The sequence below is a fragment of the Sinocyclocheilus rhinocerous genome, unplaced genomic scaffold (genome assembly GCF_001515625.1).
Source record: "Sinocyclocheilus rhinocerous isolate Xijiao unplaced genomic scaffold, SAMN03320098_v1.1 scaffold8, whole genome shotgun sequence".
In the NCBI taxonomy this organism is placed as follows: domain Eukaryota; kingdom Metazoa; phylum Chordata; class Actinopteri; order Cypriniformes; family Cyprinidae; genus Sinocyclocheilus; species Sinocyclocheilus rhinocerous.
The window spans coordinates 1,167,608-1,181,793 of record NW_015666800.1 but is presented as its reverse complement, the minus strand read 5'-3'; the positions used below and the strand labels follow the sequence as shown (position 1 = coordinate 1,181,793).

The window sequence follows — 14,186 nt, the reverse complement described above, 5'->3', positions numbered from 1 at the left end:
TTTAGCAGCTTAAAATGATCTGATCGCAAGCAGAGAAGCAAAAGTGGGTTAAAGGGTTAGAATAGAAATTGTGCTTCCGTAATTTTGCGTTAATTGCGTTAAATAATTTTAACGCGTTAAGGATTGTAAAATTAATCGAATGCGTTAAGGCGTTAACGTTGACAGCCCTAATTATAATATTTAATACGTTCATATTTAATACATAATACATTTTTGTCTTAAGTTTGTGTCAAGTTAATACTTTTGACATTCCTGTACACTGTCCAACTGCCCACAAATCCTAATGGACAAGAGAAGAAGGCCTACAAGGTCAAAGTTCATTGTTCATTCACTGTGCTCAACATGACCCATACAGGGTTTAAAACGGATGCCAGCATGGTGTAAGATAGCTCTCGCTGTTCCTCCATCACAACTTTCTCAAAGGAACAGAGAAGGCACTCGAAGAGATCAGCATGCTCCCAGCAAACAACCAACTAGCTGGCTGCAGCATACTGTGCCACATTGTTGTTTTAAACAATGGTACATCCTTCTTTCAACCCAAACTATTTAATGTGTATTCCTCTTCCAAACATTTAAATGCTTTGTGTGTCTTTGAGTACTAATGAGTAATGGATTTGAGTACTACATCAGAGCAGTTTTTTTTGTGAAATACTATTATATTATATTATATTTTTTTAAAAAACTTTTTTTCCATTTTTAATTACATAATTCTCTATGTGCTAGCTAGACAACTGGCCTTAATCTTTGAATTTATACGCTGTTAAATGTATTGAAAAGAGCATTTGAAATATTCATGAACAGTTAAGCACCTTTCTGCTAATACGGATTTACAGAGAGCCCAACCATGCAACCTTGTTAAGAAAATTAAAAATAATGATTCAAATAGCAGATTAAAAAAGTTATTCTAGGGGAAAAAATGGTCAGCACTGCCATTTGCAGTTTTGTGTAAAATGCAAAAAAAAAAAAAAAGGCCAATTAAAAAAATTATCCAGATTTTTTTAGCTGTGTAGTGAGTATAATAAGCAAATTCCAAACTATATATTGTGGGTATTTGTTTCTGAACCTTTAGTGTGCTTAAGTGGAGTCCACATTTGCATCAGCTCAACTAAGCTCAAATTCTTTATGCTTTTGTTTGGCACTCGTATCTAAGAGAACATGGCTATAAAGATACTTATCAAATGCCCAGTGCACCAGAACATATGGCAAAAACAACATCGGCTTTATAATCCAAGGACTTAATTCCTCACTGAACCATAAGACTGAATATGTTCTCAAAAGCTGAGCATGTGCACTAATTGGTTAAAAAAAATAAGCCTACTTTGGAGGATGAGGCCTTGCACTGACAGTTAATGGTGTCACTGCTAAAGCATTATTAGAAATATCATAGGAAACATTCTGGCATCATTTACTCACCCTCATGTTGTTCGAAACCTGAATGACTTTCTCTTTTTTGTGTAAGACAAATAATTAATAAATAACCCAGTCATGTGGAGATAAAAGAAGAATGTAAAATAAAATAAATAGGTCAGCTGTATAATATATGGCGATGCAAACAGCTGACTTACAATTTTTAAAACTTCTGTGCATATAAAGACAAAATAGTATCAGCATGCCCATGTGCCTCAAAATATTTGCACCTGTGTATACATCATCGTACATACACTTCTGTATATTTTTACATTCTCATATGTCAAAATATTGAAGCCAGCATGTGATTTTGCTGCGATGCCTCTGTAGTTGGACACATACTGGAAGACAGATAGCGACAGAATGAACAGCCCGACCTGCCGCAGCCTCTGTCCTCAGGGTGCGCTGATGGGAGACAGGCATGACTCATTCATCAGAAGTAAGAAAAAAATAACCATTAGAGTTTTGAAATAGTGGCAACCATCAGTTTTTCTTGCGCTGTGTCCAAGATAACTCTCTGTGGTATTCCTACAGTTCGCATTTAGCACCTTTTCCCTTCCAATTTCATTTATTTAGTGTCACGTCTCACGGCGCCCCAGTGGGTATCTACAGATGCTTGGCAATATCCTTCCTGCTAGGAGCTTATGAAAAAGGCGCAATAATGGTGCCAAATACAGTTGCGATTTGCTCCATTTGGATCTGTATATGGTATTTTAAATTTCTTTGTTTTTTTCCAAGCGGGTTACTGTAAGTGTCTTGCGTGCATCAATTACTGAGATGGTTTGATGCAGATATCCTCCTCTCACTTTCGAAGGCTGCAGTATTTCTCATTATAAGCAGCAAGTCAGTTTCCATTAAGTATTTATGAACCAGCAATAAACTGGGTAAATCGTGTGCTTTTCACAGGCTCCAGATGATTTCTCAAAATGTAGGAAAGCGTCCCCGTTCTCTCTCTCTATTTTTCTCAGCCTAACACCCTTGCTGCTCAGAGAAATGCAGCTTAATCACAATGGCTGTGTTCAAACAGAAGCAGAAAATGATCGTCAGTCTTGTTTTAGAGTGATAAATATGGCTGCGTTCACACACAGTTTGGAAATTGCATTTTATATTCAAACTGGCTAACATCAATCTTTAGGGCTCACAAATGCATTTTCTGTATACCCAAGTCAATATGTTAATTTTTATATTTTAAGCATGCATTTTTATAAAATCATACTGATTTATGTATTTTAATCAAACATAATGGAATGTTTAAAATGAGACAAATCAACTAATCACAGAAAACGTCGTTCATATTAAAAAATATCAAATTCACACTAATACTTGTTCATATTTGTGCTGTTGTTTTCCCAACATGATTATGTCACTTCTTTGAGCATCATGTCATCCTGGAAGCTTGTGTTAGTTAAAAATGAATGGAAATTGATATAGAGCAGTAGTTCTCAATCATGGGACCGGGGTCCAATAGGGGGCATCAGCAAACTTCCAAAGGGGCCGCAAGAGGTTTATTAACGTAATAATTAGGGCTGTGAGTCGATAAAAAAATTTAATCTAATTAATTACATGATGTGGTGATTTATTAATCTAATTAATCACATATTAATTGCACATAACATTTAGCTGAGAAATTACAGACAAAAGATAATTTAAAGCCATTATTGTGTTACATAAGAAAAGCATGAAATATATATTACAAAATAGTAGCTTTTGTAAGAAATTTTTATTTTTTTTAATTTTCTTTTTTCTTTTCTAATTAAAGGGACATTTAACTATCCCTTTAATTATTTTTTTTATTAATATTATTTTTTTTATTATTTTTATATTCAGGTTTTTTATTAATATATAAATATGATACTATTTTTTAATAAAATTATAATGTAAATAAGAAACTAAAACTGCCAGTAGGTGGCAGTAAAGGTCTTAATGAGTAAGTCATTGAGTGTTTTATTCATTCATTTATTAAATTTGTTCAAAGGCTGATTCATTCAAGAATTAAACGCAGGGTGGGGGATTTGGCTCAAAAACATTTTTTGTTATGCTGGTTGAAAGTCTCTTCACATAACAATCAATAAGTTACGTGGTCTAAATGTATTTATATGTATTTATTTCGTCTGTGGAAGGTGTAGGACAATAAAACGTTCGTCCAATCATATTCCTCAGTCCGAGGGCTACGATAGGCTGTCCTCTCAATGTATGTATTTGCATACCTCCGCACACCCTATTCACATAGACATTATACGTCATCAGCGCGTTCCATTACGCTATTGCAGACCGAGTGAGAATGGAAGTATTTATTATTGTAATATTACGCGCTTTGTACTGCATTGTTTTCTCACCGATGAATGAGACATGAGCTAACATGACAGCGTTACATTCAACCCTCCATCAACACCTTCTCTCATTGTGTCACTGGTTAGTTTCTGGTCTGCTGTGCGTGTTCATGTGTTTTGGAGGAGGCGTGGCTTTGGAGAGTGATTTGCAGGGAAGGTGGGATCAGAAATTGTGGAGATGTTAACCGTTTTGCTGTGGCTTTAATAGGTAATTTAATAGGTAATATTTGCGTTGGCAAAACTCCTCCTGTTGATTGATTGATTGATTTATATTTATAATAATACTTAAAAAAATGTGGATACTTTTTAAAGTTTGAAAAACGTTCAAGAATGTCAGAATTTTTCATGCCATTTTAATTATTATTTTTCTTATTTCTGTCTTTGCTTGAAAGAACATTTGGACACCTCTGTATATGATAAAAATAAATGTACTACATAGTAGGACAGGACTGACCCAGAGTGTGAACATTCATGCTTTTGAATGGCGGCACTCACCAGTGCTGAACACTGTGCTGAGCACTAATTAGCAAACCAGTTCTTCACTACTAAACAGAGGAGAGGAACCAGAAGACAAGAGGGAGTCTGATTGTCTGATTGCAAAAAAAAATCGAATTTCCTGCCCTGTGCTGGCAGAGTGGCCAGTGAGGATGTGTTGATTGTGATGCCTGTTGTTGGCATAGTGGACTGGATAAGTTCACTCTGCGGCTGCCTTCTCAAGGCAAGTACAATGCGGCCATTAGTCATGTGATGGGCCCCGTCCTTCAGCACCACCTCAGTCTGTCCTGTCCACACGGCACCACATGAATCCAGACAAATGGACTCAAGCGGGTCACGTGTCAGGTTGGTGGAGGACGAGTGGTTAGTTTGAATAAGAGGTGGCAGAGATACCCGGCAATGTGCACAGCAGGGATGGACAGCGGTGCCGCTTGAGCAGAAATTACAGACAGAGCTTGATAATAATCCACTTACTTCAGTAAAACCCTCAGAAATGATCCAGCTGATCTCTCGCACCAGCCTCCGCTCACTCAGATAAAAACCTTTAGGCCTCCTTCTAAAATCAATTGCTATCTTGACTCGTACTGGAACATAATATTTGACATTGTTGTGTCCAAGATTGAGCTTTTCTTTTAATACAACCTCTCATTGACTGAACCTATTACAGTTTGTCCCTGCGGTAAAGTGTTTGAACATAATATTTGTGGCATCTGACAGGCCGGGTTTGTACCCTGTCATTGACCGTAGCTCACGGCTGAATGTTTGTATACCTGTATAAAGGATGACGTTCAGTGTTACTGTGATTAAATATTTAGCTCCATGTCTACAAACACCCCCCACCCCCCACCGAGTTTGACCGTATGCATGTTTGTGTGTGTATGTGTCTACATTACAGCAAAGCAGTGAAGCAAATAATTGAGCAAGAACCTGGGTCACTTATATTTGATGTCAACCACAGGGAGTTATTTCAACAATCACCTATTCATACCCACAACGCTTTATTAAAAATCAATTTAAAATTAAATTCATGTAAATTTACTGGAAGATAAAAGGATAGCTAAAGGATGTGCTATCCCCTTACCATATTTCTTATCCCTCACACAAAACTTTCAACATTTTTAGATTTTCAAAAAGCTTTTTTCCTCATGGGGACCAAAAAAAACAAAAAAACAAATTGTACCCACAAGGTCAAAATTTTCTGGTATTACACACACACACACACACACACACACACACACACAAACACACACACACACACACACATTGCATTTGTTTGCAATTTCAGGTTTTACTATCCATGTATCCAATACTAATATTGTTACGCTGAGCAGTGCTACGTTGTTTTTTGTATCAAAAATACAGTAAAAATAGTAATATTATGAATTATTACTACAATTCAAAATAACATAATTTATGTAATTTATTCTTAAAATCTTTCTAATATGCAGATTTGGTGATCAAGATACATTTCTTATTATCAATATTGAAAACAGTTGTGACGCCTAATATTTTTGTGGAAACCATGATACATTTTTTCAGGATTCTTTGATTAATAGAAAGTAGAAGAATTAATTAAATCTAGTAAATATATTATTAGAAATGCTTATAGTATATTTAACTATAACTATAATGCTTATAGTTAAAGTATTTTCCATTTGCTGAACAGGAAGTATCATCATGTACTGTCATATATAACTCATATCATTGGTTGTACATTTAAATTTTTTTGTAGAGTAGGATTTTTCCTTTTTTACAAAAGGATGTATGAATCGAATTCGCCTGTAACAGATAATCAGCATTTGCTGTTACAAAACTCCATATATGAGAACAGAAAATAAAGAACATTTCTTAGGATACTTGAAAACCTTAAGACATCATCTCCAATCTGAGCCAGGTTTGCAGATCCTGCAATTGTTTGCTGTGCATTGTTCACCAGCCACCCATATGTTTTACACCCCCCTGCTGGTAGTGTACACAAGGTAACTGCTCGGGTTTTTCCTGTGATCAATTGCTGAGTGTAGTTTAGCCCAACCCGGAGCAGGAACACACGGCTGTTCCATTCTCTTTCACCCTCAGAGTGTCTGCCGAGAATCGCTGAGCTTTCACAAGTTCTGTAAATAGACAAACCAAACACTGCAGCTTCTAAATATACCATGCCAGAGAAGTTTTTCTGATCATTTGTGAAAATCCAGGACAGACTTGAAAATGAGATGCAGATTGCTTTGTCTCCATGGGTTTTAGTCTGTTATTGGTTTGTTCTGTTGTCTCGATACGTATGTGATGGGAAAAAAGTCCTTGGTTTAGGGTTTGTATGTGTGGAATTGTGATAAAGCGCTATCGTATTTTCAAAGGCTTTGAAATTCAGTGCAAAATTCCATAATGATCTGAACGATTAATGTCTGCGTTTCACCATAGCAGCTTGTAATTAAATGAAATGTGTGTTATCCAATACAAAACTTTGAATGAAAGCCAAAGGGCTCGATTGTCATATATAAAGCGTTCCTTACCGCAAACCAAACAAACCTTCAGTGTAAAGACGTAGATAAACATAATTGACTCCCATTCTGCAATTTGGTTAGAGAGCTCTCTTTTTGCACAAATCTTTTATGAATGGAGGAATTGATGAGTCAAACATTGATTTCCAATACGCTCATTTGTAGCGCAGGGAAGTGAAAAGAAGGGGGCGAGTGAGGAATGGAGCAGTTGAAAGTGAGTGGTACTGATATGTGTGTGATTGGTCTGTGTGTCTCTGTTCTTTACTCTGATGACTCAGACTCTGCTTTATGAATGATTTCATTTAGATCAGATTAAAGCCGTCTCTGATGATTAATCTGGGAGTTTAGCCACTGCAATCATCAGGAATCATCTGATTGTCATGGGATTATGACTTTAGAGGGAAGACTAGGTCAGACTGTGGCTGTGCGAGGACTGTCAAACACACACATACACACAAACGCTGAGACTGAGCTAAACAGCTTAGTCATGATGTTAGAGGTAAGGAATGAGTGGTATACACTCAAAACATTTACTAAGGCAGACAAAACTTGAACATGAAATGGCATTTGCAACTAATTTTACTGTCAAATTATTACTGAGTGAAAGAGGATTTCAACAGGAACTAGAAAAATTGATTACATCCATTGGGAACTGATTGTTTGGGGTCAGACTTTTTAATCTTTCTGAAATAAGTCTCTTATGCTCAGTCTCTTAATTGATAAAAAAAAAAAGAACGAAGTTATCGTGAAATATGATTACAATTTAAAAGAACTGTTTTCTATTTAAATATACCTGAAAATGTAGTTTATTCCTATGATGCAAAGCTGAATTTTTAGCAGCCATTACTCCAGTCTTCAGTGTCACATGATCCTTCAGAAATCACACTAATATGCTGATTTGCTTCTCAATAAATATTTCAATTAATGTTGAAAAGCTGCTTAATTTTTTTGTGGACACATAATATTCATAATATTTTTCAGTATTCTTTGATGAATAGAAAGTTCAAAAGAACAGCATTTATTTAAAATATGTTATATATATATATAACAATATATTTAATGTCACTTAATATATTAAATGAATCCTTGCCAAATAAAGTATTAATTTCTTTCAAAAAAACAATAATAAAACAATTACCCTTTTAAAAATATATTACATTTGTAAATTATATCAAAACAGACTGAAGGACAGAAAAGGCAGAAAAGGAAAGACGTTTCAGAGGGTTGCATGATGAAAAATTATGAAGAAAATATATTGATGCACTTTGGAATAGAGTTTTACGATGTCGTTGATGAAATAGGCACAATAAGATATGGAAAATTAATTTAAGAAAGAGTAAATCAAATTTTGAGTCAAATTTGATTTATTGTTGGCTTTAATTTGACTAATTTAGATCCTCATCTAGACACTTTTGTGTAATCTGCTTTGATATGATCTCTACTCTACGTTATCCTCACCTATAATGTTCCCTTTTTCTTTTTTAGTGTGGAACTAGATTTTAAACTTCAAGAGGACAAACTGCAGCCCTTAATGAAGAGACTGTGTCCATTCGAAGAGCCGTCCTACCCTTCTCTGCCTTACACGCACGAGGTGTTCACCTCCACCCCCAAACGCAAGTCCAAGACTGAGTCCAAGAAGCATGCGCGATGGAAACTCTGGTTCCTCTAACATGGATTCAGGATCCCTGAAACCATCACAAAGAGTGAATTCTAGTGGAATTTTGCTTGACTAATTGGATAAACATGGAGAAATGCTCACTGCTAGCCACCGTTTTGGAACATGGGATCCACTGAGCAACTGGATTCTAATAAGGAATAACAGTTGTTTTCTAATCATGACCATCTGATAAACCCTCTGAGTTTGGGAACTGCTGAATTCACCTGATCTCACATTTTTCAATGGGATTACTCAATGATCCTTAGGTTTAGTCAAGTTTGCAAGGTAAGAGAGCAGGGATGTTTGTAGATGCGTTGTGTGTGTGTGTGTGTGTGTATATTTTCCAGTGTCTAACTCTGAGATCTCTCTTTCTTCTTTCTACATTTGTCCCATTTTAATTTAGGGACCCTGCAGAGGCGACAAGAAACTTCAAAGCTAAATGCTAGTTTGCCACAAAACTACTTTGGAGCCGTACATCAAATACATCTAATCAGCAAAGCACAAACTTTTGGGAAGTATAAAGTAGATTTGATAGCTGAGATATACCTCTGTCTCTTTTCCAGTCTTTCTTTCGTTTTTTTCTTTCTTTCTCAAAGTCTCTCACCAATTGATTATCATTATATGACAGAATAAATTAAATTAATGAAATTAAATTAGTGAGCAAATGCAGAATCAGCTGACTGCATGCACTAATAATCAATGACTTTGTAGAGATATTTTTCTGGAAAATGTTGAGAATGCACAATAAGTATGTCAGAAATGGTTAGGCTGTAAATGTATGAATGAAAAAGGGTTTACACGCTGGTGTTCTCAAAAAAGTAAAATAATAATAATTTACGAAAATACAGTGATTTGTCTTTCAATTATATGGATTTCTGCATCAAATAATGGGCAATCAATATTTCTGGAATAAGAAAAACATTTACAGTAAAATTTCGATTTGCAGATGTTCAGGTCTGAAACTATTTTCTTGGGAATATGACGCTGCATTTATAACATACTGTAAACCTAGGTAAATTTTTCAGTAAATATATTTTTCAGACTCATAGAGATGCTTGAGAATTGGCTGGAGATTACAGACAATATGTTCCATGGTGAAAAAATATGAGAACACCTCAAATCTGTTTAGATGATCATTGTTTCGTGATATAGGGTGGAAAGTGCACAAATACAGAACACAAAACAATAGAAATAGGCTCTATTCGATAAAACACACCACTCTGTTCAAGCTGACGTGTCATTTGCGCAATTAAATTTTAATGATGGCAGTCAATCACTGAAATCTTGTGCTTGTTTACCCACCTAAAGCAAAATAATGAAATGATCACAACACAAATTGGGGAGTATAATCATGCAGGTAACATATAGAGGGCTATGTATATAGAAACTGTGCTTAGCATTTTATTAGCTTTAAACAGTCTTTGTGTTAGATATTCACAAGTCTAATATCTTCACTACAGTGCCAAACACTGTATTTAGCTGGTAGCCCAAGAACCTTCATACTTGGAGGACATTTTTGATAACTATTGGTTATATATTTAAAAGTACTAATATGTTCAAACAAAAAAATTCTTGGTCACAGTATCTTGTTATTTAATTGGAGCACAGTACCTGCATATTCTTGTAGCATAACACAAATGCATCATTATACCTTGAAAAAAGTGCAATTGATTTATATTGTGCAATATTACATTTTATACAATTTCTACCCACAGTGCATTTACAATAAAGAAACTGATGCAAAATATTATGACTCGACTGTACTGTTTCCGTGAACATTATTTAGTGTCAGACCAAAGGAGTGTGGGTTGCTTTGGGATTCTTGCAAAGTGGATTGCGGTGGTGATACTCAATTCATGAAGATGACTGAATAGTGCTTTGAACAGGATGAGTTGGTTGCAACACTTCTTCTCTCTAAAATTGATTGGCTTCAGCTTTGGTGCACACTCTACAGACGTGCTCTGTGATTGGACGGCCTCCAGTAGAACACCTGCTGCCAAGATACCGTCAGTCACTTTGACTCAAGGGATGAAATATTCCTCTGAACTCTTTCTGCAAACGTAACTAATGTAAACATGCCAAATATAATTCTGCTGACCCATCCATCGTAGGGATATGACTACAAACAAATCTCTCCAGACTTTGCATGCACTTATTCTCTGATCAGACAGCCTTATTTTAATATAGATAACAGTTGCTACTTAAGATGATAAGCACATGGAAGTCGTGACCAAAATGACAAAGAAAACTGATTGCAGTTTTGTGTCCTTGCAATCTTTTCAAACTAATTCAAAAACAAGTCTTGTTTGAGAAGAAGAACAAAAAATTGGTGCAGGAAAACCCAAAAAATTATTTGCAACAGCGGCATTTTAAAACAAGAACAGATAACTAATTATATTTCTTTAAAGCAACAGATCAACCAAAAATGAACATTTTCTGAAAATCTACTCACCCTTAGGCCATTCAAGATGTCAAGATCTTGAGAAATTAAGCATTACATCACTTGCTCATCACCAATGGATCCTCTGCAGTGAATGGGTGCCGTCAGAATGAGAGGCCAAACAGCTGATAAAAACATCACAATAATCAACAAGTAATCCACACAACTCCAGTCCATCAATTAATGTCTTGTGAAGTGAAAAGCTGTGTGTTTTTAGTAAACAAATCTATTAAGACATCTTTAAGACTACGAGACAACTTCTTTACAGGAGTAAGCAATATTATGGATAAAGGAAATAAATTTTATCCAAAGGCAACACTTTGATTTTAAAAATGTTATAATGATAATTTTGTTCATTACCAACACAGGTTTTCACTTTACAGACTTTAATTAATGGACTGAGTCGTGTGGTTTACTTGGATGGATTTCTTTGTTTTCATCAGCTGTTTGGACTCTCATTCTGATGGCACCCATTCACTGCAGAGGATTCATTTGTGAGCAAGTGATGTAATTCTACAGTTCTCCAAATCTGTTCTGATGAAGAAACAAACTCATCTGCATCCTGGATGAGTGTGACAAAATTTTCTGCAAATTTTCATTTTTGGGTGATCTATTCCTTTAACTGAGGAGTACAGACACATTTTGATGGAAAATATTCTCACACTTTCCTGCCAAAACTACAACATTAAGGCTGTAGAGGATTGTGATGGTGGCAGAAAACTATTTTACCAGTGAGCAGATAACTGGATCTCATTTCAAAGAGGTTTGTGTTGAGGATAAATCTTATATAGCATATGGAGTGACTGTAATCTTCCCAATAGTTGCTCATGCTTTGAGCGCCTCCCGTGTCCGACAAAATCCATATTTCGCCACTGGCCTTTAAAAAGAAAGATTTAGCTGTAAAACGTTGTCCAGCTTTGCTCCCGTGACAGAATAATAACTGTAGACTATCGAATAACTGTAGACCATAGAATAACATCTCAATATAATATAAACCAGGGAGTTTCAAACAAATTTGAGAAAAAAAAACGTATTTATATATAAAAAAAAAAAGTTATGTGTTGTCAAAACCAATATTATTACTATTTCATTTTGCCTGATAAAAAATGGTTGGAAATCGTGATATTAATCACATTTTATTCTATTGTCAGCCATAGTTTTAATAATAGTAATAATAATAATAAAAACCTAAGGAAATTATCTCTAGATAATATTTTAATAATTTGGCCTTAGAACAGAGACAATATCAAACCAATTATTTAAATTTGGAACATGTTGTCTTTATAATATTATGCATATTATTAAATCATGATATTATAAATTCAACATACTTTAAATTTAACATTAAATTGCAGCTGAATATTTAATCTTAACATTTCGCTCTATATAGTCAGTTTTGTATGGAAAGTGACTGTGTATACTTTCCATATTCCATATTTTGAAACCTTCTAAGTTAAGGGCAGTTGTAAAGAAAGGAGCATCCTCACAACATTTGCAATGGCTGTTGAAACATAGATACTGAGGGAAAACCCTTATATGAGGTGTAGCCAGGATCAGCCTCATAGTGATTTTCCCTACATCGGCAAACAGAAAACAACATAAATAGGAAGGGAAAGGGAACAGCATAAATGAAATGCACAGTAAACACAGTCTCTCACACAACAGGAACAGGTTGAGCATTTATACAGCGAATGGCTCAAAGCACCTTCCGTTAATAAATGAAGCTTTTGCATTAGGAGTAATTACAACTGCAAGAGAAGAGAGAGAGAGAGAGAGTCAGCAAAAGCCGGATGGGCATGTCGACAACTGGTTTGGGCTAAATTTTAATCTCCATCCCGCACTGCTTTAAAAATTCAAGGTTTCCTAAGAGCTCATTAATAAATGATAGGGGACTTGAGCTTAGCGGGCTTTAAAAGTAAGCAGCCGGGGCTCGTGCCCCCAACCCTTCAAATGTTTATGAGGACACTCAGACTCAGCAGTGGACTTAACAAGGCCTGTAGAACTTCTGTGACAACAGAAGGTTGAGGAGCTTTAATGGAAATTACAGCCTAAGGTTAATGTGTGCAAGAACCAGAGCCACTTGTAAAATGCTTACTCTGCATCGGTGTCATGTGGGCCTGTCCAGATATCTATACCATCAGAGCTAAAATACGGCATTATCCCTTCAGTATATGAATGCGGCTTTTTGTGATTAGTCTAAATGCGAGTAACCTGTTTTCTCCTGTTTTACAATGATATACTGGCTGAGCAGATATGAGGAACTGCCATCAGTGACATTATTAGGGTGATTATTGAGCAGCTTAGCAGCTGTAAAATACAGTTTACTCAGGAAAGTGCAACTTTCTATGATTTGCCTAAAGATCTGAAAGGGTAGCAGAACAGTTGTCCACAGGAAAGAGAAAACACTGAGATCTCAGGGAACTGAGACTTTTTCTGCTTATAAGATTTGTCTCCTGATTAAAATACCTCAGTAACCTCAGAAGATATCTAAGACATTAATCAAGTCTTAAAATGAAGTCTTAAGCTATAGTCACATTTACCATTGTTCAGTGAATTTTCTCGGACAAAATCCAGTCATTCATTAGGAATCCTCGCGATCAGGAGTTTTGTGTGAGGGCGAAAGTTTTTACTATTCCTCAGTGATAACTCTTGCATAATTAAATGCTAGTACACAAAATAGTACTTAAGAATTCTATTACTTAAAAATGCGAGACGTAATACAACGGAATAGCAGTGTGTGGACACAACCACCTTACAATGATAAAAATCCATTCACTTCATTTTTTTAATCCCCCAAAAACCTAAACGGTCTCAATTATCAAGCCGTTTTGATTTTATGCTCAGTATGACATCATATTGCTCAAGCCCCGCCCACGGCCGCTGACAGCATTTTACGTATGTTGCAGACATTTCATGCAGACCCTAAAGAATCATACCAACTTGTGGAAAATGGGCATCCAATGTTCCCTTTAAAGACATCCGTCAAGCCAGTTGAACGATTAAAACAGCAAAGTATATAGTGCTGTGTGTGAACCTGCCCTTAAAGCCTGTTCACACAAGACATGTTTTTGCATTTAAAAATGTAGTGGAATAGAAAAACATACAAAGACTTATAAAAGTTATTTTATAAAATATACATTTTAAAAACATTATTTTAACTAGAGCACCACATTTGTAGAATACAATGTCTTGCATGGGATGCTGGAAGAGAGCACACCATCCGTCCAGCTCGTTTACATATAATAATGATGGAAAAGCAGTGCAGTGGAATGAAAAACGCTTTCTGTGTGAACTGCAAAGTCAAACTGATTTTAAGGGAAACATTACTGAGAACTCCATTAATGTAAGTTCCCCATAGAGCA

At 35.6% G+C, this 14,186-nt stretch overlaps 1 protein-coding gene across 1 annotated transcript in view; it reads left to right on the top strand.

Moving 5' to 3' along the window:
• The window catches only part of insyn2ab (inhibitory synaptic factor 2Ab), a 42,486-nt gene extending 33,322 nt beyond the window's left edge, over nt 1-9,164 (top strand). The window contains exons 4-5 of the mRNA XM_016544751.1: nt 8,213-8,669; nt 8,788-9,164. Of these exons, the coding sequence (XP_016400237.1) occupies nt 8,213-8,396 (184 nt within the window). The 3' untranslated portion in view covers nt 8,397-8,669; nt 8,788-9,164. The remainder of the gene's footprint in view (nt 1-8,212; nt 8,670-8,787) is intronic.
• The last annotated feature ends 5,022 nt before the right edge of the window (nt 9,165-14,186 follow it).